The sequence below is a fragment of the Ictalurus furcatus genome, chromosome 25 (genome assembly GCF_023375685.1).
Source record: "Ictalurus furcatus strain D&B chromosome 25, Billie_1.0, whole genome shotgun sequence".
NCBI classification, from domain to species: Eukaryota; Metazoa; Chordata; class Actinopteri; order Siluriformes; family Ictaluridae; genus Ictalurus; species Ictalurus furcatus.
The window spans coordinates 8,466,532-8,494,047 of NC_071279.1; the positions used below are offsets into that span (position 1 = coordinate 8,466,532).

At 39.3% G+C, this 27,516-nt stretch overlaps 1 protein-coding gene across 1 annotated transcript; it reads left to right on the plus strand.

Moving 5' to 3' along the window:
* Positions 1-31: 31 nt before the first annotated feature.
* On the plus strand, positions 32-27,472 carry snx17 (sorting nexin 17). The gene is made up of 15 exons (XM_053613608.1): positions 32-1,021; positions 8,949-9,023; positions 10,461-10,578; positions 12,037-12,101; positions 13,558-13,668; positions 15,404-15,494; positions 18,261-18,348; positions 20,165-20,234; positions 20,577-20,669; positions 20,770-20,973; positions 22,137-22,265; positions 24,319-24,396; positions 24,746-24,820; positions 24,903-24,944; positions 25,067-27,472. The coding sequence occupies exons 1-15, from the start codon at positions 962-964 to the stop codon at positions 25,184-25,186; spliced, it is 1,419 nt and encodes a 472-aa protein (XP_053469583.1). The 5' UTR covers positions 32-961; the 3' UTR covers positions 25,187-27,472.
* The last annotated feature ends 44 nt before the right edge of the window (positions 27,473-27,516 follow it).

Consider the following 27,516-nt stretch of genomic DNA (forward strand, 5'->3'; position numbering starts at 1 on the left):
GCCCTGCAGACTCGGGAAATACCATCACCTTCTTCGAGGGTGTACGAAATTTGTTTAGAAGTGAAACGTTTTTTGTTTTTTTTTTATCTTTCTTTGTAACAAAAAGTAAATATGGTGCATGCATGGATAGATACGAGTGTAGTTTGAAATAATATTAGTTCACGAATTATAGTAAGAGAGAAACATTTTGAGGCGAGTCAATATAAACAAAAGTCCCCCTCTTTTTTTTTTAAATGGTTTGAACCAAAGGACTGTTGCAATGCCTAGAGAAAGAGTGAACACACACACATTGAATATATTATCGACCTTTGCTAGATAGAGAGGAACGCAGGGAAGGCGTTATAATGTTAGTCCTTTATTATCATCTTTGGGAGACATGATACACACGGAAGAGTAGATTTTGATAGCAAAGTGGCAGAATTGTTTTTCCTCCCTTCTTTTTTGTGTTTCATTTCCTTCACTCGTTTGTACTGGGGATTTTGCAGATCGCACACATTTCCATGCAGTACAGTATTTAGAAGTTTATCTGGTTTGGCCGTCTATCATAAGGGTTTTTTATTTATTTATTTTGTATAATTTTTTTTTTAAGGCTAAACCGTGTTACAATTTACATTGAAACAGATTTGTCCAAACAGGCTGAAAAAGAGCCAACAATGAAGGCGGAATTACTTCCAATTGCAACATGGCTGCTGCTGCCCACACGTTTATGGGAGAAGTTTAGTCCCTGATGCAGAATAAGTTTTGTTTCTCGTTTATTGAAAAGATAAACGTCAGTACTTATTAGATACATTGCCTTTGCTTTGGACTGCACGAGCCAAAACTACGCAGAGAAACCGAGACAAGGGCGACTTGGATACTCCATCTGTGATTACAGGACTTCGCGTTACTGTCCGGATTTGTTACTCTTGTAACGGCTGAGGCTTTATCTTATCTCTCAATCTTTCCTGAGGAAGACATAAAGATGCATTTTTCCATTCCTGAGACGGAGGTTCGCTCCGGTGAAAATGGCTCTACATATGTGGTGAGTGTTTTGGGCGCGTGCTGGTTTTCTTTTCTCTCGGAGTCTTGCCAACAATGTTTAAAAAAAAAAATTCATCTCCAATTCGACCATACAGGTTAATTCATGTCACCTGTCTAGTATGCCCACCCATCCTGCTTGCAACAAAGACTAATAATTCGACTCTTTACAACCTGGAAATTCCTAAGCACTCTACTTATTTCACATGATTTTATTTAGTACAGACTGCATGTCTCATGTTGTAGTCACATGAAATAATTATGACTAGGACCTTTTTTAACAATCCATTTTCGAGGTTGTTGGCCTGTAATGAAATGAATAATCTCAGGATTTATGGAGAGTGTGCTGTCATGCTCCTGACAGTGGAGTCCAACTAACAGTACACTCAGAAGAAGGGCTCTTCTAGGGGTCAATATTACTAGCTTTCTACAGGGACTAATACTTGAAAGCTTGACCAAAAACCTTTTTAAGACTTTCATCAGAGGAACAAACTTAATTTAAATAAATAAAGGTAATAAATCCTTAAGAGTGTAGACTTTGCATTAGGGCTGGGTGATATGACAGAAATGTATTGTATCACTATACTTGAGGACATTTCTACAATGTACGATGCATATCGCAATATATAATTTAGCCAACAAACTGTCTGCAAAACAGTATTAAAATAACTTTTTTAAATGTTAATTGTTTGTTTCTTTAATGCCGACAAAGATTAAGCAAATAAAAAGGAAACCGCTGACATCCATTCAGTGCCAATTAATTTGTAATAAAAATTTTTTTATGAATCATACCAACAATATCTCAGAAAAGTGTGTATAGTGTAATAATTGATCATGATATCAATATATATTGCCCAGCCCTACTTTGCCCGCTTCCTAATAGTGTCTATGCCTTTGGGTGGGGATTCAGAGAAAGTAAGATTTGGTAAACAGGTACACATATGTAGTCTGCTTTGCCACTTTGAGCCTCTGGCACTCTCTTTCTACACGATCAAGATTTTAACTCGGGAAAAGTGCACCAAGCTGCTGAACTATGCTTCCTCCCTGCTTCATTTGTGGAACTCCCGGGGGAGGCTGAATTACAGTAAATGGGCTGACCGGGTGAAACCACCTGTCTTTCAAAGACCTTTTATAAGGTTTAATATTGACATCCACATAAGATTATTTCCTTGTGTATTGAGATGGATTGTTTTGGACTTTTGTGTCACCGATTGCAACAGAACCAACAGTTTTAAGAAAAATCGACAGAATTTTAGGTAGAAGTGAGGCTGGGGCTGATTTCTTTCAAGCCCAGACTGTAGACAGCCATGTCTGATGATTACATGGTGAAACACCATCTGATATTGTTCAACCCACTTCACTGACCTCTGTCCCGCTGCAGTGACTGAGAAAGCGCACATAAAATAGTGTGGCAAGTATAATAAACATGAATGAGGTGGATTATTTACTCAGCTTACCTTTTGCAAAGGAACTTACTATAGATATACTGAGCATGAAATAGGGCTGTTGCATATCGTATCATCCATGATATACCGGTACAATTCCTCCCCGCGATGAGAATTTGTCATCTCGCGATATTGAGGTTAGGCGATGCCGTGTTGACTTGCCGCAGCATGGGCGTCTCAGACGTTCAGTGAGAACAAGGATGGCGGGAGGCAGAGGTTTGATTATGAATCCTGCGAGTATTGGTGTTTGCATTTTGACTGTAATTTTAATTTGTGAGTAAAATTCATATTCTAGTTACACATGGACATTCTTGCTGTGGTTGCTGGGACTACGGTTGCTACTATGGACCCGGGACTGGAATTACCACATGCAGTTTTGCACTCGGGTCTCCTTTGAACAGTGGATTAGTTCAACAAACAGACTTCATATAAAAACCATAATAAACTTTCCTTTGCTTTTACACTATCCGTTGTTACCCAGATGAGGACGGGTTCCCTTCTGAGTCTGGTTTCTCTCAAGGTTTCTTCCTCTTACATCTTAGGGAGGTTTTCCTCGCCACCATCGCCACCGTCTTGCTCAATTGGGATTAATTCCCACACTTAAAATCTGTATCCTGTGTTCATATATGTCTGTAAAGCTGCTTTGAGACAAGGACCATTGTAAAAAGCGCTATACATATAAAACCGAATTGAAGTTATTAGCCTACTTTATTTGGTATAGTTCAGTATTTGGTGATGGTTAATATTTAAGCTTTACTTTTTGGGATCAATATTTGTGTTTGCACAGCTCTCAAGACTGTATGCTGACGTCACTTTTGGCTAAAAACCCCAAACGTTGAATGTTTCTATTTTCATATCGTCATTTATATCATTTACAAAAAATTTTTTGCAAATATCGCAAACGGAATACCATGAAATATCATGAGATAGTTTTAAGTCTGTATCGCCCATCCCTACCATGAACTGGTATGAATTAGAAAATAGTGCAGGTGACAGTATTGTAAAGGTGGGTTTTTTTTTGTTTGTTTTTTAAACCGAAGTTTACAACTTTCACGTGTACCATGCAATACCTAGTAGGTCAAATCAGCAGGTAGACAGCTCTCTATCTGTCTTTAAGCGTGCGTGTGTGTAATAGCTTGCCTCCTACCGTTCTTATCATGCGTTAAGCATGATAAGCACCTTGTGATATATTCCATTACTCAGCCCTAATAGTTTTATTGTCAAGCTATTGATATTTGATCTTCGCCCTCCCATCGAATATCATGACCAGCCGTCACTAGGAACTCCTGTACTATAGTGGTTGTTTTTTTTTTTTTTTTGTTTTTTTTTAAACTGGTAGCCTGAATATCTCTTTGTAAACATTAAGTTCTGTGGATACACTGTGTGCTTGACTTATTAGATTAGATTCAGCTTTGTCATTGAGCAGAGTACAAAGCCCAAAATATGCAGCTAGCATCTAACCAGAAGTGCAAAAATAGCAAGTCATGTTAAGGGAAATGTGCAAAGAGACAAGTGCAAGCGATGTGCAAATGGCATGTTATCAACAATGGAATATTGTTGGCATGAAAGTCCTGAAACAAAAGAATAGCATGATTCTGGACTAATTTACAGACGACTACCTCTGTTGACATGTTTGCGCAAAACCTAAAAGGCTGTGAAATAATCCTTATTCTATGAAGTCGTTCTTTCATGCTAGATGATGGTCTATGTTTTCGTGATTTTTTTTTTTTTTTGGCATCAGAAGGCTGCTTGAGAATATTGCAAAGAACACAAGACTTGGACAGGTCTTTCAAGATCACTAGAGGAGGGAAAGATGGCTGGATGCCGACCTACGCCGTCTATTCAGTCACTCTTCAGCACTTGTGGTCCTCTGTTGTCTCTCAAAATGTGCAGCATGGACATGTGGACACCAGTGTTGCTTGCTTCCTCTTCTTTTCCCCAGTAATTTCCAGCAGAAACTTCTCATTGAGGTGCAGCATGTGTGGAATGTGTAGCCGAAACGCAGCCAAAATTCCTGCTGTCTGAGTGAATTTTCTGGATTTATCCTACAGCTTTTTTTTTTTTCCCCTCTTCTGCACTGGTTTCTCTTTAAACCTTCCCTTCTAAACAGTCTTATTGTGAGAGTGCTCATTTGAGCAGCATGTTCATGCTTTGGCTAAAGTTGGCTCCATTTGGATGTGGATGAATCGTCACCGGTGTGTGGGTGGGAGGGAGGGGGGGGGGGGTGTTTTGCACTCTAAATGGCATACTTCCTGTGCAACTGAACTCTTTTCTTGATGATTATCCAGGAAGTGTGAGAGATCGAGGCCATGCTTTTCCTTCCTTTTTTATATTTTGATTATATTTTATAATTGCTTCTGTACAGCACTTTGGTCAGTGTAAGCTGAATTTAAATGGGCTTTATAAATGCAATTTACTCACATCCTTTTTTTGTGTGGAGTGGACTAAAGTAAAGAGTGCATGAAAATCCCATGTCTGTCTGACAAGTTAAGACTTGGTAGTTTTATTGCCAGGATGGTTTTAATGCATGCCTACAAGTTGGCAAGCCTTTTATTAACTAGGGTTGCATACTTTGGGTTAAAATTATCATTTATTATAAGAAAATAAGATTATAATAATTTCTAATTAACTATTCAGTCAGATTTTGCTTTACCAGAATTAGCTTAGTTAAAAACAGATGACTAAATGTTCATTGGGGGGAGGCAAAAGTCTGAGGCACATTGGAATTCTATTGTTTTACTTATTTATAACTGAAAAAGTTTTAAAGGAAAAAAAAAAGGAAGTGTTCATAATGTTAAATATTCAGGATTCTGTGTGATTTTTGTTTTTGGTTCGTGACCATCTGTTTGTGACATTGGTATCTCCTATGTACAAAAGGTCAAATAATTCTTGAGGCTTATCCCTTCCACTGAAGAACATATTCAGATTAAAAACTCTCATGGTTTTAATCTAAACCATCTGGTTTTACACAAACTTCTGTCCATGCCAGCTCGAGTGAACTGTCGTTAAAGCAAAAGGGTGGAGACACCAAATACTAAGAAATTTTCATTACTTTTCACTCATTACTGCTGATGGTGTAATTTGTAATTAAACATTCATCCATTCATCCATTTTCTGTACCGCTTATCTTTACTGGGTCGCGGGGAGCCTGGAGCATGGGGCACCCATGGCAGAGTACACCCTGTCAGTGCCAGTCCATCGCAGGGCACAATCATGCACATTCACACACCCGTTCGTGCACTATGGATACTTTGGACATGCCAGTCAGGAGGAGTAGTGAGGAGAAGTGAGGAGAATGTGCTAACGATTATTTATTTATTTATTTATTTATTTTTAATTAGATTTTTGTAGGGCCAAGAAGGTTTAAGTGATTATTATTATAACCTCCAGGATATGTCATGAATAATCAAAAACCGGCCTGCGTTAAGATGACCCAAAAGCCCTGTGAAAACAAATTTTTCTAAAATGCATTAATCCACTTCTGTACCAGCATAAATGCGGTTGTCTGACATTTTGAATATTGATGCTCCTTCCCTCGTTTTACCACTTGCACAAAGTCCCTGGGAAGAAATTGCGTCTTTTAAGATGATTGATTTTTTTTTTTTTTTTTTCCTGCCACGTCTAAAAGTAAGTTGTGTTCGTTATTTCATGAATGACGGGCCAAAATGAAGACTTAATGGAATGAGTTTGAGTAAATAATATTAGGGGAATTGTAATATCCTCTTTTTTTCTAAGAGGAGGATGATTTTGGCCGGCATGCAAGATCACAACGATGACCTAAAATAGGGGGAAAAAATCCACACATGATCCATTACACTTGCTCTTGTTATTACAGCAGAAAAGGAAGGGCAATTATCAGTCACCACCCGTTGTGTGTATTGGCATGTGTGCAGGGGAAGCAGCATGGAGCTGGAGCTGTTCTCTCCGCTAAAGCCGCGATAAAACCAGGGCCTCGTTTTCTGGGGTGAGACCGTTAGGAAGCCTATTTACATGGTTTGTGGACCGGTTTTGTTTATGGCCTTGTGGAAGCTGGAGCTAGTTCATAAACTCTCATTGTGTTTTATTCATAGTTCCTGCAGATTTGCTCTAGGTTTGTTAAAGTTCCCCAACACTCCTCCACCTTTTTGTTTGTTTGGTTTATGCGTCATCAGAAGTGCTTCTGAAGCACCCTGAAAAGAACTCCTGAATTTATTTATTTTTTATTTAGCTGTCCATCCACCAAGAGGGCAGTAAACACAGAGACGTGACGGGTGAAAGCACACATTGTCTATTCAGTTTTGACTGAATTGAGGATGTTGCACTTCTCACTGTGGCCCCATCTGAGAAAGGTGATGCAGAACCAAACAGTCTAAGTTACAGCCTACTACATGATTCAAGGCTTTAAAATTTTATTCAGAACTTGTTTGAAGCAGAACACAGCCAGCTTGCTTTAAAATATTTAACTGTAGGTTACTCCGCAAAAAATAAACACGGGCAGAAATATAACAACTTGACTTTAAAAAGCTTGAATCAACTGACAGGAGATATAATCTTTTTTTTTGTACTCTGTATGTCTAGTCATTCAAAAGTTAAAAAAAAAAAAGTGTAAATTATCTTAAGATAATTAAAATTGTTTCACTGTTTATTATTTATTCCACAATGCGGTTGACTTCTGGAATCTGATTGGTCAGAAAGTGTGCATTATTTTTGTATAACAGCACAGCTTGGACAGTTGTTCTGGCTGTGACATGAATGATAGGTTTGTATACGCTATTGTTTCTGTGGTAACAGCTCATACACTTGTAATACAAATGGTCTACATAATCAAAAACGAATAAAAATGAACCGATTTGAAACAAAAAATGTTTTGATTAACAAGTAACAATGTAACTGCTGTTGGGGAATTTTTTTTGGAGACATTTATCATTTTATGGAAGGAGTATCAAAAAAATTACTTGTTTTTTTTCACGAGAGAGAAAAGGGGATACTGGTGAAGGAACGACTGCTTGTCATTGCTTTAATGCAAGTGATAACGGGAATTTACTTGTTATACAACGTTAAAGCTAAATATAATCTCTTAATGTATGGTGCCATTCATTGATAATGGTAATCTTTGGCAAATCACTGTGGTATAAGTAGAATAACACTCTCCAGATTGTGCATTTATATGAAAATAATCCACCCACAGTCGCTTGAGGAAAATAGGAACGGTCTCATAGGACTGTGCCATAGCGTACTGTCCATGATCTACAGATATGATAGTGTTTACCCGCCACAAAATGGGCGTCTCGCATATAGAACGAGAACAAGCATGGGGGAAGGCGGAGTTCCAACCCTAGAAGAGGAAGAAGAATTAATCCCCAAAAAAGGAGCTTCCTCAGTGATATGAAAGTGGTTCGGATACAGAAGATCAGATGTGAATCAAATGTCTTTGATGTGTAAAGTGTGTCAAAAACCGTGCCAGCAAAGGGTGAAAATGTATCAAATTTGTTCCGCCACCTCACGCAAAAACACTGACCAGACTATGAGGAAAGGCAGAAAATGGTGTTGAACGTTAGTCTTTTCATATCATAATTTCTATTGTTACCACACAATAAATCCCATGAAATATTATAGTTTTAGGTCTACGTGGCATATCCCTACTGTCTCAAATCACATATTTACGTGGCCTACTTGTTGGAGATGGCTATATCTCTCTAACCACATGTGTTTGAACTTAACAAATATTTACTAACTCCCCTAAACGTTCCTTTTGGATCTTCTAGATTAGTAGGCTTTCTTAGTAAATGCTTTTAAGTTTAAGGTCATGGTATGTAATTTGAAATGAAGATACAGGGTCAGGCACACAGGGTTGGAGCTCTCACCAGTGTCCCAACCCCCACCGCAGTTTTTACACTTTGACCTGCTCACTGAAGTTATTTTTCCTGCAAAAGCACATCCATTTAAGTTCCAGATGGCTTTAAAGCCAGATGAGATTCAGTTCTGCCCTTGATTTGTTTTATTATTAATATCTCTTTGACAGAAGGTTTGATGGTGTGGTGGTTGTTGTTATAGAAAACATTTTTCCAGGTTGTTGGTCTTTCTCTCCCATCTTAAGTTTTAGCTATTTTTTTGGAAACATGGTTTACCTCGACGCTGCAGATCATTAGCATGTAATTACAGGAAGAGCTCAGAATCCTGCTTGAGAGATCATCAGTCACAACCCTGCAGCCATGAAATCTTTTCACATGGCCCATCCTTTTTCAGTGATGGATTAGCGAGCTATAAAAGTGGGATTACTCTCTTCAATAATGCATGTAGTGTTAAATAGATAGACTGAATTGGCAAAGCTGTGGCTGTTAGGATGTTCTTGGAGATGTGTAACAGAGCGTCCTATGGTGTTTATCATTTAATGTCTCTCTCGGCATGTGATCAGAAAGTCAGTCTTTGTTAGAACCCTACTTCCACAGTGTGTGCTTGTATTTTTCCAGAGTCTGATTGATTTGGTTTTTCTTCTCTCCTCCTCAGGCCTACAACATCCATGTCAACGGGGTCCTGCACTGCCGAGTGCGCTACAGCCAGCTCTTAGGCCTGCATGAACAGGTAACAAACTCTTAGGGGAATTTACTGAAGGGATCTAGAAGTGAGGTAATAAATCGCTTCATGCCTAATCTAGATTAGTAGATGGATGGAACAATATTTTATTGATACCTCCACTGGTGAGATTAATAGCATTTTAACCTTTCATTTACAAACATCAGTGTTTTCCAGTGGGGGGGGGCTGCTGAGCCTGCCCATGCCTCTCTTTGACCTTTTTTGAATAAGCTTATTGCAAAGAACATCCAAGTCACGTGGATGTCCTGTGATTTGTTGATGAATGGAGAGAACTTGAGTGTTTCTGCCAGGAAAGCCACGTTTAGTGCTCTGGGTACTGCTGTTGCTAGGTAACAGGGCATGTGTGGTCAGATGATGCGCCCTGGTTACGAGGGTTGCCATGGTGGAGGGCAGCAGTCGACTCGCTCTGATCAGCCCCAAATCTAATTACCTCCATGTAATTAGAAGAGGTGTGAAGATGTGCTATTTATTATTATGATTATTATTATTATTATTATGATTATTTTTTTTTTTCAGCTTCTCTTCTGTATTTTTGCATTTCAGTACTAATACCTAGTGACATTACTATGGTGTATATAGTGCAGTCATTTTGTATTGTGTGCTGATGTATTATTATTGTCATTCCTCTATATCGCTTGTATGCATTGGAACAAATTGTCGTTTATCTAGGACCATGCTGCAACACTTAACAATACAGTGGCGAATTACACAGGACTACGTAAAGTGCACGTGTGACCATGGTGTTCAGTCGTGCGTACAAATACACGTTGGTATCTGGAGAAATGTTCATTTATTATGTCGCTTTAGGAAATTAGGACTATTGTGGATTGTGAATGTCGCTTCGGAGAAATATTTTGCTAAAACAAATATGAAAATTTCACTTGTACGAGGAGGGCAACAAGGTCTACATTCATGTTGTGTTTGTAGGAACTATGGTCCTGGTTATGCCTGTTGTTTATTTATTTGTTTAATTTGCCCTTAGATTGTGTCCTTATGATTCATTATATTTACTATGTAGTGCATCGTGTCTGCGGTTAAGCAGACATCCTGCATACCTGTATCACACACAAGATGCAAATCAACTCACACCTTCCTGTTTCTCGGGTCCAGCAATATTACGCCAAAGATGGCTGCTGCATCAAAAAGCTCAAATTTCTGTGAACCCAGTGGAAGGAGGCAGCTTCAGACACCGCTTAAACTGTCTGCTCATCTGCAATAAGATTTTCTGCTGTATTAAATGCTTCAGCCGTAACTAGTCAGGAGATCATGGACCACATAGGTTATGATGTAATGGATTCGGAGGGGGTTGTCCGTAAATGTTGCTTAGAAAGACGGCATCTTTAGTGCCTTTATGCCTGCATTTTCTCAGTGGTCTGGTTACAAGCATGATTGTTTATGCATTTATTGTGTTTACTTTTGGAACAGATCAAGAAAGAGTATGGAAACAACGTGGTACCTGCCTTCCCCCCAAAGAAGATCTTCACCCTCACGCCTGCAGAAGTGGAGCAGCGTAGAGAGCAGCTGGAGAAGTACATGCAAGCTGGTGAGTTTGACGTAATGACAATGTTTTCTTAATCTCAGTCCTCCATGTAGTGCAAGTCAAATTACATTCTCTAAACTCGTTCCGAGTTGTTGTAAGTCAGCTCTTTTAAAGTCCCTCAATTGTGCAGATCCTGTTTACCATGTATATCCCAAGTACCGCATGGATACCTGCACTATCCTATATATTTATAGACTTGTCGTACTAGCGAAACTGGCAGTATAATGTTTGAGAGAATTTTTGCCCCACCACATGAGTAAATAAACCTCCGTGTTCTACTACTATGGCTCAGAGTGCCATTAGGTTTAACACTGTACAGAAATACTCTTCTGACGTCTTTTGTATTCTGGCGTTGCTTTTAAACGGCTTGGGAGGGTTGGACATAATCATTGGTTAAAGCCAGCCAGGGGTGACATTCTCTGCATGTAAAGGCAAATCGTTGGAGCATGGCAGCACCATGAGCCGTTTGTTCTAATCCATTTCAGTCCCGGCACATGCAGCCAAACAAGCTAAGCCTTGTTGAGCGTATTTGCTCATAGTCTGAAAGCACGCAGGCTGTTCTTGGCTGGCCACTTGCACCGTTACATCATGGTTTAAAGCGGTTATGGAAAATGAACCACTGCGCACACACTGTCTTTTCAGAGCGCACACATTTGTTTGTTTACACAAATACGATGTGCGCCTTTTGAGGGCTGCGGATGCCCAACGTGCCATAAATGATGAAGGAGTTGGGTTTATCCACCTCTTGGTTCCATCCAAAGCTTTTTATATGTCGTCCAAAAAAAAAAAAATCTTATTCTGATGAACACAAGGGTCTGTTTAGAGAAACAATGATGCATAAAGTTTAAATCACTTTCTTTGTAGGTGTTTTTTTTTTTTTTTTTTTTTTTTTTTTTTTTTTTTTTAAGTGCTACACTGTTTTAAGAATAAGGAGCTCCCTATTTGATAAATTCTGTTAAGAAATTATTTAATTTGCTATCATTAATAAGCAGATACCGATAGTTTTAGTTAAATGGTGCTTTATGATTACTAGTTTCTTTCAGTATATTTGTTCATTGTATAGAATAGCCTCCTATTTATTAATGCTATGTTCCTATACAGCTTTGTCAATGTAATTAAATCCATGAATCATAATCAGATGTTTATCAGGTAATACAGTCAACATAAATACAGTAATATTATGAATGGTCACTAAATGTAAAGTAAAGGATTCCAGATTTATATTAGAAATGTATCGCCACATGAGTTTGCATGCTTTATTTGTATTTATAAACTTGAAGTTGTAACTTTTTTCTATTTCAGACTTCAGAATAGAAGACTTTTTCTGAAACTGATTCTCAAGGTGTTTTGCTACAAGTTGAACCAATTTATGCATGTCATTAAAACTGTGTGCACACACCTAGCTTTAGTTGTTACAATGTTCCCGTCAGAACTTGACACTTATATTTTTTTTTTTAACAGTGCGTCAGGATCCTCTGCTTGGAGCCAGTGAAATGTTCAACAGCTTTTTAAGAAAAGCCCAACAGGTACAAACTATCATGTGCTGTAATGTTTCTAATACTGTGTGTGAAATAAGAGGTGTTTTGAGAGTGTTCTGGTGAACGGTTTTGTTTCCTCTAGGGGCTTAACAGTTAGCACGTTTTCCTCGCACCTCCCGGGTTAGGGGTTTGACTCCTGCCTTCGCCCTGTGTGCATGGAATTTACATGTTCTGCCTGTGGTTCGGGGGTTTCCTCCTGGTACTCTGGTTTCCTCCTCCAGTACAAAGACATGTTTTATAGGCTGATTGGTGTTTCCAAATTGTCCGTGTTGTGTGTATGAGATTGTGCCCTGCGATGGATTGGCACCCCATCCAAGGTGTCTCCCCGAGGTAGGATAAGACCCTGTGTAGGATAAGCGGTACAGAAAATGCATGGATGTATGATTGTTTCCTCCTGTTACTTTATTGCCTCTCAGCATGTGTGAGGTCACTCTTGGGTTCCTCAGCTCCATTAAATATTGTTCTGGACCAGTTTTCCCGTGCTAGTTAACAAGTCTGCATGAGGAACAGAATGAGGGATTAGTCAGGCTTTGCTGTGTCATTTCATCTGGTCCGCAGAGAACAGCGGCTATTTTAAAATCCTCCCACATTAGCAGTAGAGACCGTATATGCTTTCAGTAAGCTGTAGTATTCGGCAAAAGGTTTGGTCATCTAAGTCCATGGTTCTCATAGTGGTGTCCGAGGACCCCTAGACTGTCCGTTATAAGTTACTATTTTGTTGGAGATGGCTGTATCTTTCCAACCACATGCATTTGAACTTAACAAATATTTACTAACTCCCCTAAATGTTCCTTTTGGATCTTCTAGATTAGTAGGCGTTCTTAGTAAATGCTTTTAAGTTTAAGGTCACGGTATGCAATTTGAAATGCAGATACAGGGTCAGGCACACAGGGTTGGATCTCTCGCCAGTGTGTGCACCCCCCCCATCCCCCAAACCCCAAATTTGAATAAAAATGGGTTCTGATGGGGAAAGAGCAAAAAAAAAAAAAAAAAAACATTTTTGTCTCCAGTAAATAGGCAAACTGTTATTGTGTACACAAATATTGCGCCTAATTTCTAGTAGTTAAAATGAATCTGTACTGATGGGGATTTTTGTATGTGTTGTGTTTTTTAAAAGGGGCCCCTGACTGTAAAAAGAGATTCAGAACACCTGGTCTACATAGTTGATATCTGTCTTTCCTTTGTCCACAGCTTCTTCCCTCTGAGATATATATATATATATATATATATATATATATATATATATAATGTGTGTATATATATATATATATATATATATATATATATATATATGTGTGTATATGTATATATATATATATATGTGTGTATATGTATATATGTGTATATGTATGTATGTATATGTGTGTATATGTATGTCTGTCGTTTATCTGCAGCTTTCCAAAGCCCTGCTGTTCAGACACCTGCTGTTTTCTCTTTACAACAGGAGACACAACAGATCCCCACTGAAGAGGTCCAGCTGGAGGTGCACTTATCCAACAGCCAGAAGGTCAAAGTCAACATCTTGACGTCAGACCAGACTGAAGATGTCCTTGAGGTAAAGACGCTGTGCAGCCAAACCGTTGTGCTCAGAACTGGATCCAGGACGATTTGCGTTATGACTTTTTAGTACTTGAGCTAGACGTTTAGCTAAAGTTGCCAGACGGCTTTATCTGAAGGCATCCTGATGGCTTCCTGGGTTTGTGTTATTCCATCTGAGATTCTTGAACTGATTTGTGTTTGTTGTGTAGAAGTTTTTATAGGACACTTACAATTTTGGCAGTAATATCGGGGCCAAACTAAAATAAATAACCACGATGGCATGTTTAAAATCCTGCTGGGAATGTCCTACCAGACACCAGTTTCACTTCATTGTTGCATGTCTTTAGAGAAGAAATGCCTTTTGGACAGAAAATGTGCTCCAAATTAGTTGTTCACACAAAAGGACTTATTACTTAGAGCTTAAGATTCCTGCCAAACCCACAATCCAGAAAAACAAGATCAATTTCTGGGAGCTTCATGTTTTCAGACTGGTGCTTGTTTGTTTCTGCTTCAGTTTATATCCAAATGGGAGGCGCAGAGCCCAGCTGAGTCCTCTCTGGAGAAAACACATTACACTTCTCGGTTTGCTCGAACACTGTGTCAGTTGCACTGCAGATGCTAAATGCTTCTCCCAACTGAACATTAGAGTGCAGCCTCTTTCCTGTATACTGTTCTTTTATAGACCATTTTGTCAATAAAAGTAGGACAGTTCCCGCATGTGTGTACCGTGTGTGTGTGTTCGGTTTGTGCTTATTTAAGTGTTTCTAGAGTGATTGAGTGATAGAGTTGGCATGTAGCCTAGAAGAGATGCGCTTTCAGCAACAAAGTGTTCCTTTTATACAGCTGAGTTGGAAGATTTGAGTCGGCGTAGCTGCCAAGCTAAGTCAGCAATCCCAGTGCAGTTTTAATGTTGCACCATTTATATAGTGCTTTCGAATGGATGTAGGTCATTTTCGATATTTCCGGTTGTCAGAAAGCCTGATGACGAGGTACACTTTCACACTTTTAACCAATGTCTCTAGGGAAACCGAAATGTTTTGGGGTGGAAAATCTTTGAACTGACCTTTCCTGATTGACACTTGCTATGGATGCACTGCAAAGCTAGAGTTTTTTATTATGCAGCACCTTCCTCATCGTGTCTCCGCTGTGGCCCACGTGGCCTTGTGCTATCGAGTCCCAGCTGTGTCAGGCTCACTCAGCCCTCTATTAAAGCATGTTTGACCCTGCAGATAAACGTAGCAAGTTTGCATTCTGAACAAAAAGGTTCAAATGTCAAGGTAGTTGATGTTTGACGATCACCTGATGGATGCAGCCAAGTGACTTTCTGCATAAACATATTGATGAGTGACTGACTTAATCATGAGATCATCTTGTTCTAATGTTTAATATCTTATTGTGAAGCAAGCTGTCAGGTTGTCTTTTTGATTTCTTTGATTTTTTTTTTTTTTTGTCTTTCATGTAGTGGAACATGTCTGGATGTGTTAGAGTTGCCAGTAAAAGAAAAAAAAAATCTTCATGCCTTTTCGTTTTAATATGAACTCGTGGTGTTATACTTCATGATTATGCAAGTCCTCTCTGTGAGACTCAGAAAATTCTCAACTGGCAGGTTGCCTTGCTATTGATCCAAGTTTGTTATATAGGCATATACTGTATCTAAATACCATAAGATGTTTCTGTGCTACATTACAAGACCCAGTGAGTATCGAATTGATTGATTAATTCTCTTTTGGGCCTTTCCCCTCCTTCAATAGGCTGTTGCATCGAAACTGGAGCTGCCTGATGATTTGGTGGGCTATTTCAGCCTCTTCCTAGTTCAGGAAGGGGTAAACGGAGGCTGCACATGTGAGTACACAACCTGTATTTGCTGGTTTGATGTGATTTGTATAGAAATTGCACCAGATGTGCACCAGATGTCTTCATTTGTAAACGCTCATGACATGCTGGATAATCTGGGTACTGTTGTATATACAGTGTACATATCTCTTACATATGTTTGACTAGTAAGTGCACATTTTTTTTATATTTATATATCTACTATAGTTTTTCTGTTATAACCTAGTATAATGCCATCCGTGTAAAAAGATCCTGCACATATTCACAACCAATAGCCTTCTTTTGTTTTTATTTTCTTATACACGCATTCAACCTACTCTTTAACTCTGCACGAAGCTATTATTTGCACATCTGTGGATGCAAAACTGAATTTTGTTGCTGAGTACCTGTACTGTGCAATGACGATAAGCATCTATCCGTCCGTCCTTCCTTCTGTCTTTCCGTCCTTCCTTCCTCTAGTCTGTTACATTGGGATATTATAATCCAATGTCCTCATATTTAATAGTTTCTGTTGTGGACATTCTACTTGAATTTTTGCTGTATATTTAAAGTGAACTTTGAATTTTTGCACTCGTGACATGTTCATAAGCCTGGTGATGAACAAAGCTGTTTATTCCCAGATGAAGACAGGGTTCCCGAGAGTAAGCTTGTGTTGGTATGACATTAACAACCTTGCTGCTGGCTCATCACCTAATTACTGACTGTTTAACAAGCTATTATACTTTTACCTTAATAATACACCTACATTTATTTCCAGTTTGTGTGAGTCTGTGCCAATGATAGCCTCAGATTCTTGTTCTTGGCTGACAGCAGTGGAACCTGATGTGGTCTTCTGCTGTTGTAGCACATTCACCTCAATGTTTGATGTTTTGCGCATGCCGAGATGCTTTTCTGCTCACCATGATTGAGTTACTATATGCTTGCTGACAGCTCAAACTAATCTGGCTATTTCCCTCTGATCTCTCTTATCAGCGGGGTGTTTCCACTCATGGAACTGTTGCTCACTCACTGTCTTTTTTTTGTTTTTCACACCATTGTGTGTAAAGTGTGTGTGGTGAAAACCCAGGAGTTCCACAGTTTCTGAAATACTCAAACCAGTCCTTCTGGTACCAATATCCATGCCACGATCAGTCACTGAGATCACACTTTTTCTTCATTCTGCTGCTTGATGTGAATGTTAACTGAAGCTCTCGAGCTGTGTCTGCATGATTGTATTCATTGAGGTGCTGCCACATGATGGACTGATTAAGAAAACTACATGAATGTGCAGGATAGGTGTACAAATGGTCCTAATAATGTGGACAGTGAGGTTTAGAGTTACAACCAATCGTTATTAGAGTTTTGATTTTTTTTTTTTCCACCCTGTAAGGAAAATGAGAATCACTTTGAGAACCAAGGCTTTGTAGGACAGTGTGCTGTAGACAGTAGGATTTTTTTTGCTCCAGGACATTTTAGATTTGCTTACTTGCCTTGAGCCCTTCACTAGATGAAAAATCTATTCTTGGCTGCCAAAGCTGCAATCTCAGCAAAATGCAAAGTATATTGACTGATTAGATTTCTTTTGCCTGAGGTGCCCTTCGCTTACATATAATTTCCTCCAAATTTAGAAGAAGATTGCATTCAGAGTCTCGGGCTTTATTTTAGCTCAGATAACCACTCTTTACAACCGTGCTGAGCAGAAAAGCATCTCCGAGTGCGTGTCAAACAGCAGACGACCGCATCGGGGTCCACTTCTGTCAACCGAGAACAGGAATCTGAGGATACAGTGGACAGTTGTTGGTTTTTTTTTTTTTTTTTTTTTTTTTCTTTTCTCCCCCAAATGTATTTATTTTTTTATGTATAACTTGATTGCAGGACTCACAAGTACTGAGCCAGTTCATATAGTTTGCACTTACTTTCTCTTGGATTAACACATTTATTTCTGCACTGCTTTTTCCTGATTTGTTCGTTATCGCTCGCTCGCTCTTTCTCTCATCATGTCATGCCAGTTTTGAGATTTTTTGCCATTTTGGTATGGTTTTTTAAAATTTTTTATGCCAGTTTGAAATCCAGTGTTCATGCTGTCTGGAGCACACTTGCATATCTCCTTGGGGAATTCGTTCTCTTTTGTACTTTCTCCTTCTTATCTCTTTTATGTTCTCTCTCGCTATCTCGGTCTTTCTCCCTCTCATCTGTTCGCCAAACTTTATTTTTGGGAACAGGATCAAGAGTCTGTCAGCTATGAGAAAACACATGCTCTATACGAGCCCAAAGCAGCTGTAGAGTCCTCAGTGGCAGCATATGGGTTGTTTTTTTAAAAAAAAAAAAAAAAAAAAAAAAAAAAAAGTGAAGAAGTGTAGCGGTCTTTAAGCGGAAGAAAGTATTTGGCATACAGATGACCAAGTAAAAAAAAAAATAAGAAGAAGAAAGCTTTGTGCTGACACATTAAGCAGACTACAAGTAAACAAGCTAGCACTGAAATGGATAGCTGTTGGTCTGTGTTGTTGGTATACTGTTCATCACATTAGCGTCTTGGATTCAGAAGTTCACCTTGACTATTTCAATCCCGCAGTTGCCCTCTTCTGCACTCCAGAGAAAAGAAAACCACCTGTTTTTATCTGCCAACTCCCTCTCTTACGTCCTCAGCTTGCCAACTAATAAAGCTGTCATTTGCCCAGATGGATTTCTCTTCATCTCTCATCGTTTGTTTTTACCATCAGAATGTCCTTGAGGCTACTCATACGCTTTTTCTCTTGTCTGTCTCTCGTCTCTGTGTCCTCTCCCACTGCGCCGCAGTCGTGAGAAAGCTGCAGGAGTTTGAGCTGCCCTACGTGTCGGTCACCAGCCTGCGCAATCCCGACTACCACATCGTCCTTCGCAAAAGGTACACCATGACATCCGTATGCCACGGAGCATGTTTACTCACAGCACACTTTACTTCTCGGTTTAGTAAATCATTTTTCCAGGGCGATGTTTTCCTGTTACAGTCAAAAGGGCATGCTGAGTCAACACTGACTACAATTCAGTTGTGGTTCAGGAAGTTCAAGAAGACTTTATAAAAAAAAAAAAAATATATATATATAAAATATGTTTAAAATTCCATATTGAAGTATCATGGCCTTTCTTTTTACTTGCACACACATTTAAAGAACAGGACAGTGGAACCCGAGTGAGACTCCCTTGAGGCTGTTCTTCATGAGAATGACCAAGTTGTTTTTTGCTGTCTGCTTTTCCTGTAATCCTTTCCTGTAGCTTCTTAAACTTGGTGTATATAGGTTTACTTTCCAACTCCACTCGGCCAGCTTGCTTCTAAGAGCACTTATCCCAAAAGGGTTTTGAGTTTGAGGCAGCATGACTTGGGCATTCCTTCTGAAACTCAACACTACATTAGCATAGAAAAACCTTCTCAAATAAAGGTTCCTTGTAGGATAATGTTATTGTTTTGTTTTTTTTTTGTCCTTTTACCAGTAAATTATCCTGGTTGATAAATATTTATATTAGCTTAATAATTGATACTCTGACGCATTGGCCTCTGGCAGGCTCGATCCGTGTTGTGAAATAGTGCAACTCATTTCCTCTCACCATTTCACAATACTCTCCATCCACACACACTCCTCTTCCCCAAAGAGTCCTGGTGCTCCTGAAAGGCACAAACAATGTTGCCCCCCCCCCCCCCCCCTTGTTTGACCATGTAGAAGTGGCTCCATCTCAGTTTTCAGTGCAGAATGCCTGACCGTGGGTGGATCGACAGCTACACAAACAGATGCGCTAGGGTTTTGTACAAAACTGCAGTTTCAACATAATTTCTTAATGATTTCTCCAGCATTCCAGCCACGCATTTCAAGAGAATGTGCTTCTTAGCCTTCTAAGAAAAATAATACTGGCTGTGTTCTCATCTAATAATTGCACGCTTGCTTGGTGGTCTGTATGTCCATTCTGATGTTTTTACACGTTTCCTAGGATGTATGTGAAGTCTGAATAACGTAGGCTTGATTGGTCTTGTTACCGTAGCCAGGCATGGGTTTGTCCCTAGATTTGGCATATTTTAGGTTGTTAAAATTCTCACTGCTTTATAGATTGCTTTATTTGATACTCCTTTATTAAAGCAACTTTTATTCTTACTTCTACACTTTAATCCGAATCGGTCCATACAGGAGTTCAGGGTTTTTTGTTTGTCTGTTTTTTGTGATTGTTGCAGCTAAAAAATGCTTGATTTTGCTGCAGCTTTTTTTTTCTTCTTCTTTCTTCAAAATTTGCCGTGCAATTTGTGGAGTGTTTTTGTGCTTTTTTTTTTTTGTGGAAAAGTACTTCAATTGGCGAACTTGTAATTGCACCGAAGTGTTTTGCAGTTGTGTCTTTCATGGTGATGTTTGTTGGTAAATGAGGCCTTTTTAGCTGTACTCATGTTTGACATGTGACTCAAAGGGGGCTTGGGCTGAATGCGAGTTGTAGTGATGTCACATGACTCATCTTGGCTCAAATCTGCAGTAATGTTGAAAAATTACAAGCTCCGGCAAATATATATTTTTTTTTTGCGTTAATTTCTGCATTCGTAAAATCCTGGAGGGACTGTCTAATGTACTCACTTTTTAAAATATATTTTAGGTTAAATATAAACAATAGAAGCACAGTTTTCGAGGTTTTTCTCTCTCCGTAGGGGTATATTGTTAAGACTAAGTGTGGTTTATTTTCTTCTACAGTTATTGGGACTCGGCCTATGACAGTGATGTAATGGAGGATAGTGTGGGTCTTAACTTGTTATATGCACAGGTACAGTATGTGTTTAACCCCTTTTGAAATGAAAAAATGTTCTCTTTTGATTTGAGCCATTTAAGGTTATGTTGGGTCAGAATAAATTTCCTTTAAACTTGATTCAAACTGTTTGAAAGCCAAAGGCTGACACAGTCTTAATAAAAATATATCATTGTAATTTTTGGAAAGCTGTCATATAAATACCGTGATTGCTCTTGGAGCAAGTATCCTTTTAGTCTGACTGCACATCTGTATTGTACTGTATTTTGAGCTGATGTGTTTGAGCTCTGTGTGTAGGCACAGTTCTACACGGCATTAATATTTGGAAACAGTGAAGTAAAGCTTGTCTTCTGTCTTCAGACTGTGTCTGACATCGAGCGAGGCTGGATTCTGGCCAACAAAGACCAGCACAGACAGCTGAAATCCCTGCAGGAGAAAGGCTCAAAGAAAGAGGTGAGAGCGGACTGCTCAGCACAGACACGTCTGATCTCCTCCTCGAATTCCCCTCTAAGATGGTCGCTGTCATTTACTTTAATCCATGTTGCTTTCACAGTTCATCAGATTGGCTCAGACGCTGAAGTACTTTGGCTATATCAAGTTTGATCCCTGCATCACGGATTTTCCAGAAAAAGGTTGCCATGTCATCGTCAGCGCTGGCAACAACGAGCTCAACTTTCACGTCAAACTGCCCAATAACCAGATGAAGGAAGGCAGCTTTAAAGTCACACGCATGAGGTGCTGGCGAGTCACTTCATCTGTAAGTGTCAACTTTGTCGAAGGGTTATCTAACGGTATCAGCTTTGTGTTAAAGGGCTATATATATGTTATCATGCATGTCATGATGTTCAGCTTGAACCTAATGCATGTCAGCTTATTGTTGGTTAATGGAGATTTAATCATGTTCTGAAAGCTGTTTCCAAGATAGCATAATAATGGTAAAATTACAAAAATAGCCTTGACATGAGGCATTGAAAGTGGCTCTCTGCCAGTTTCCATCACGTTTTCCTGCAGTCGTAATGAGTGTGACTCCCTTTAGGCAGCAGTGGTGTAAATATTTCTGTTCCACCAAGCTGAGAAGAGAGTCTGCATCAAAATAGGTGCTGGCTAACGGTAATTGGCTAAAGCAGTCGCTCTCATTAAGGAGTAAAGCCTACATAAGCCTGCCATCCATCCATCTTAGTCCTGGTGTTTAGGCAATCATCCATCTGCCTCACTGCTGTTATATTTTCAACAGAACGCCTCTGCCTTCCAATACACTTACAGCCTATTGGCACTTCACTGTGGATTATATTACTCATCACACAGTCTTGTTTTTTCTACCTAAACAAATTAGAGACTGCTTTGCACACGTTTCAGTTTGGATTGGGATCGATACACCATCTATGCAAACTGTTTGGCTAAGTCTTTGTTTGTCTAGACGGAAACTATTGCAGGACTTGTTTTATCTTCTGAAGGAAGCATTTTCAGACAGTGGCCTCCCACACAGATAGCCTGTCTCCCGTTATTACTCTGGGGCTTTCACAAAAGGATGTGGAAACGCTTTGTATATTTTATTTTCTGCTTAGGCATTCCATTAGCCGAAGGGAAGTTGAAGGCGAAGCAGCCTTCGCTCATCAGAGAGAAATGAAGAAAACAATTTTTTTAAATCTCTTGGGAGCAGAGCCTTTATATAGAGAGGTGTTAAAAGTTTGTCTTCTGAAAAATCGGACAGTTGCGCTTTACAACACTTTTTTTTTTGTTCCTTTAAAATGCAGTCCCGAGTGGAGATAATGATGATTCGGGATGATTAATGATGCTGCTAATTAGGAACAAATTAAGATTTGATGCTAATTAAAGTGTAAAGGACTATGATAATGGCTGATGGTAAATAGTAATAAGCAGGATGATGATGATGATGATGATCTGATTTCCCCTCTGTAGCAAGTTCCAGTGGCCAACGGTACTGCTAATCCCTGCACCTCTGGCAAGTGTGACATCAAACTGGAGCTGGCCTTCGAGTATCTGATGAGCAAAGACCGTCTGCAGTGGGTCACCATCACAAGTCCACAGGTCAGTGTTCCGTCTCGGCCAGCTCGTTTTAGAACGAAGTTTATTTATTTAATCTAGATTTCATTTTAGTAGGTCCCTTCCAGGTCAGTGTCTCATGCTAAAACAATGTCCATTCCATGGATGAGTCAAGCCAGGTCATATGGCTTAAAAAATGGTGCAAACCATTGATTGTTCTAATGCACTTATTATAAAATCATCTTGATTAATATCTCTGAATGTAGTTACTTTTCTGTTGGCACAAAAAAAACTCGTGTAGTGGCTGTCAGCCAGACGTTTCTACCTTCTTTTTTTATTTTTTTTTATTTTGGAGGAATTACAAGGCGAGTCGGTTTAAAACAGTGGTTTAATGTTTCAGATTCATCATTCATTTTTATCCAGTGATTATTTAGCATGATGTTGTATTTTTTCCCCCACATGGTCTAGTAAACCATCTTGAAAATAAACTCGGTGTCAAATGGCTTCCTGTTAGTTAGTTCGTTCGTTCGTTCGTTCGTTCATTTGTCTATAGGAAAAGCTTTACCCAAGTGAGGATTGCTCTGTATCCAGAGCGTATGCTGGGAACACTGGACACACTGTGGGAGATTTCACCTGGAAGGGCCAGGATGACACTTAAGATTCAGCCACAGAAACTCCTTATATTTCATTGTATTTTAAAGCTTGCACTCAAACTTCTCTCAATTGTCACTCGGGCTATGAAATTGGATTCTAGACACAGTGAGTGTGGGAGAGCACTCGTCCTCTCCCGTTACATTAAACACTGGAGCACCACATGGCTGTGTGCTGAGCCCCTTGTTGTACTCCATCTTCACACACGACTGCAAAACCATCCACAAGTCCAATATCATAATCATAATCATCAAAGTTTTAGATTACACCACCATCTTAGGACTGATCTCAAACTATAACGAGTCACCTTACAGAAAGGACGTCAACAACCTGGCTCTCAACTGCAAGAAAACCAAAGAACTGCTTGTGGTTCTTTAGAACTTCAGAAATCAAAACACAATGTTCACCATAGTGACAAGGTTGAGGAAGTCAGCAGTTTTAATTTCCTGTGTGGTGTCTACATCCGTAACGACCAATCATGGTCCATCAACACAACCGTGATAGTATTTTTTTTTTTTTTTTTTAAAAGTTCGACAGAGGCTCCATTTCCTATGAACGCTAAGGAAAACACAGCTCCCCAATCAGCTCCTCCTGAACCTCCACCAGTGCACTATTGAGTCGTAATCACATTCTGCAGAACGGTACTCGTTGTGCAGCTCCAAGCAAAGGAAAGCACTCCAGCACATCATCAAAACCAGATCACAGATCCAACATAGGAAGAAATCTGAAGAATTTGTTGCACCTGTTGACCCGCTAACATTTCCAAAGACCTGACCCACCCTGGCTACGTTTAGCATTTTCACCCGACTGCCTTCAGGAAACCGTTACAGGATCCTGTACGTCCATACCACCAGACTGAGGAACAGGCTCTTTCCCAGAGCTGTCGCATTACTCAACACTCAGCGTTTACTCCCACCTCTATAACATAACACCTCACATCTCTCTGTAATACAGATATTCTGGATGTACGTGAAATCCACTATCGTCGTCTTAAGTGCAGTTCAGACCTTTCTGAATTCGGCGATACTTTATACTACTGTACGCTTGCATTTACACCCATGTACATATTTTTGATATCGTTCCACAACCTCCTATGAATACTGCTACAACTGCTTACCATTTAACAGTATAGACTTGTGTATTATCAACCCTCTATTTCCATTTTAGCTCTTTTCTACACCTTTGTCTATATCCTTTCTTTTATATCTTATTCTTTGATGGCATTTACTGGCTTGCTCCAGACAATATCTTGTGGTGATAAAGGTATCTTATCTTATTGGCACACTTATGTTTGGGTGCATGTGCTAGCAATAAAACAAACATGGGCTTGGTTTTGTTGACGTGCTGTGCTGTGCCATTCGATTAAAAAAACTTTATCATACCAAACTGTAGTACTGTAACAAGGGCTAAGGTTGTTTAAATAAACTCATATGGTTCGTGTTTTTAGGCAATCATGATGAGCATCTGTCTCCAGTCCATGGTGGATGAACTGATGGTGAAGAAATCTGGGGGAAGCATTAAGAAAGTCAGTCAGTTTCTCTGTTTTGTTCTTATGTAACTGCTTGTCTGTCTGCCAGATCTCTCATGATCCCTCATCTCTTTTTGTTTTTGTTGCGTGTGGCGTTTGTGCATAAAGGTGTACGCTAATTTGATGAGCACGTCCAACCTCACAGATCTAACTCATTGTGTTTATTGCATTCATTTGATCTTGACCATTTTGTATGCGTGCACAGCTCCGAGTGTGTACAGCAGGGATTTCATACCCATGTCAGATGTTGGCCTTGAGAAAGCACTCTGTGTTTATTAAAAGGACTTTGTTCTAATGCTGTCTTGTCAATAGAGTGCGGTCTCTAACACCGTTCTGTGCTCCTCAGATGCAGAAGAAACGTCTTAATGGATCCATCCATCGATCCAACAGCCAGCAAGCTGTGAAATCTCCTCCATTACTGGTCAGGATGCTTATTCATTTACAACATGCTTTTTGATTGTGTCAAAACATGGGCAGATTTAATGCTTCGTTTTTATCCCCAGGATTCTCCTGATGCGAATCGGGAACAAGTTGTCAAGCTCTCGGTGAGTTCAGCGTGCTCTTTTTCTTTTTATTTCCACCCCCCCCCCCCCCCCCCCCCCCCCGGTGTAACAATGAAGTGTAAACTCATGCATTTCTGTGTGTTCCTCTAATCTTTGTGCTTTAGACCAAGCTGAGTTCTGTCTCCCTACGGGGGATCAGCGCCTCAAACTCTGCTAACGATCTCAGCGGCAGTGATTTTCACGGAAACTATGCCTTCGAGGGCATCGGGGATGATGACCTGTGATGCTCCTCTCGGACTGAAGCACAGGACAGCTGAGCCAAGCCGAGCAGGTTCGAGTGGAGAATACACGCCTGATTCTACAAGATTTTAACACACTGTTGTCCTGCAGCATTTCTCCAATAATCCAAAACATCCTTACAAACCACAAATTACTAAGGGGTAAGGGGTCTTGCATGTAATGAGGTGTCAACTTAGATAGGCACAGCACAAGAACAGTACATTGTGTGCAATGCCCAATGTGGAACACATGAACAAAATAAAACAAAAATATCGAAGATGCACTGACGAGCTTAATCTTTAAAACAAAATCCGAGTATCTGCCGATTACTCCCAGTAATCCCAGTCTGACATTCTCTTAGTAACCAGGCGGCTCTGCTAGCTTCTGTTGCCAAGATCTGCGTCATATTAGACAACGTCACATGCATTCATGGCAATAAATATGGCTGTGAATGGGACTGCAAAATCATCAAATTCATTCTAACATTTCATCAGCTTCAGTATCAGTGTTGAATCCGTGCATTCCTAAAAAGAAAAAAAAAAAAAAAAAAAAGGTTCACACTGTGCCATCCTTTTAAGCAAGCGCAGGGATGCATCGTTTATTTCCTGCATCCGTGAAACGAAATACTCTTATTGGCTGCGACAAAAGCTGCTTCTGATGTTAACCTCTACTGAATAGTACTTCCTTTTTTTTAGAGACTCAAAGCTGTGCTTTCTCATCCTCTATGCTGTAACCAATGATTAAGCATTAAATGAGCTTCATGCTGTCTCAAGCTGATGGCTACAATGAAAGTAGATCTGAGAACACTGATTTGAACAAGTCCAAACATGCTAAAGTCAGCTGCCTAAAACTGTACAGATTTTGGTTTAAGGCTTAAAGTCTTTTTCAGTTACGGAGTTCAGGAGGAATTACGACCTTCGTGTGCAATGTGCCAATCCTTGCCAATTATTTTTTCTCCGCTATTATCTGACCGGAGTTTTCAATGCTCTCAAAACTCCTCAGCATCATAGCTTCATAAGTAGTGAATAGAAATCGTTATACGGGTTCGGAATTGAAACCTCATCCTAATTAGATCATGCACCACACACAGAGCCATAGCATGGCCTTTTTTTTTTTTTTTTTTTTTTTTTTCTTTTCTTTTCTTCTGCCAACTCTTTGCCTTACAGTAATTCAACCGCCTTACATTTCAAGCTTGTCCGTTTGTCATTTCAGTGTTAGGTCCTTGTCAATGTAAGCTCTGGTGAGAAATCTTGCAGAATTTAGAAAGAGTTCTGTTGGTGTTTGGGCAGAACCGCTTGCACATGCTGAACCCATGATTTTGCACAATATTATACAGACAGATGGCGTGACTCATCTTGGAAAACATTCTGAACCATATGCTCAATGTTGGATTTTTTTTTTTTCTCTCTCTCTCTCTCGTATTTCCAACCAATATTTTGTGAAAGGTTTCTCATAAATGCCAAAATTCTAGTTTACTAAAGCATTTTGCACAAAAACATTTTAAAAATCATAGTAGTCACTTTTATAAATGTACATGCAAATAAAAAGTATTCTGAAGTATTCATTTTACTAATATGTATTATCATTTAGTATATTATAATCAAATGCAGTAGATCAACTATATCCAAGCTGTGTAAAGAGGAAAAAAAAAAAGTAATAAAAAGAACATATACCGCTGTTTACAGAATTGTAGAAAATTAAAAATTGAAAGAACAGTGTTTACAAATTCCACATTTCCATCGTTGTCGTCTTGCTCATTACCTATTCTGTTTTTGTTTTTTTTTTCTTGGTTGAAAAACCACAGACCATTTTGTGCTTTATAAAATGCATTGTAGCAATCATCTCAGAGGACCAGGTGGAAAAAAAAGAAGCTGCATTTCATATTTCAGGCTGGTGGTGGGTTAATATATATATATATATATTTTTTTTTTAATCTTTGCATGGCAAAATTGTTCAATCTGAGTAAATGAGAAGCGACATTCCAGAGAGACGTACTCCAGTGCGAGTGCTGTTTACCCACCAGAACAAGACTGATCTGAGTTATGATTTATCTAACTTGTCTGAGTCTTGATGATTTGAAGAAGTCATTCTCAACTTGATCAACTGTAAAGAGTGAATGTGTTTTCTGACTTATTAGAATATGTGAGCGTCAACTTCAGTATGTTCACCAGCAGCATATCTACAAGGGGTTTATGGTATATATTCTTAATGTCACACACAGCCTAGCAGTTCTTTAAACATTTAAAAGCAATGTCATGGATTTCAATAAAAGTAGATGCCAAATCTCTGCATTTCTATGTCGTGGTGTCTTTCCTGTGCACTTGAATAACATTTA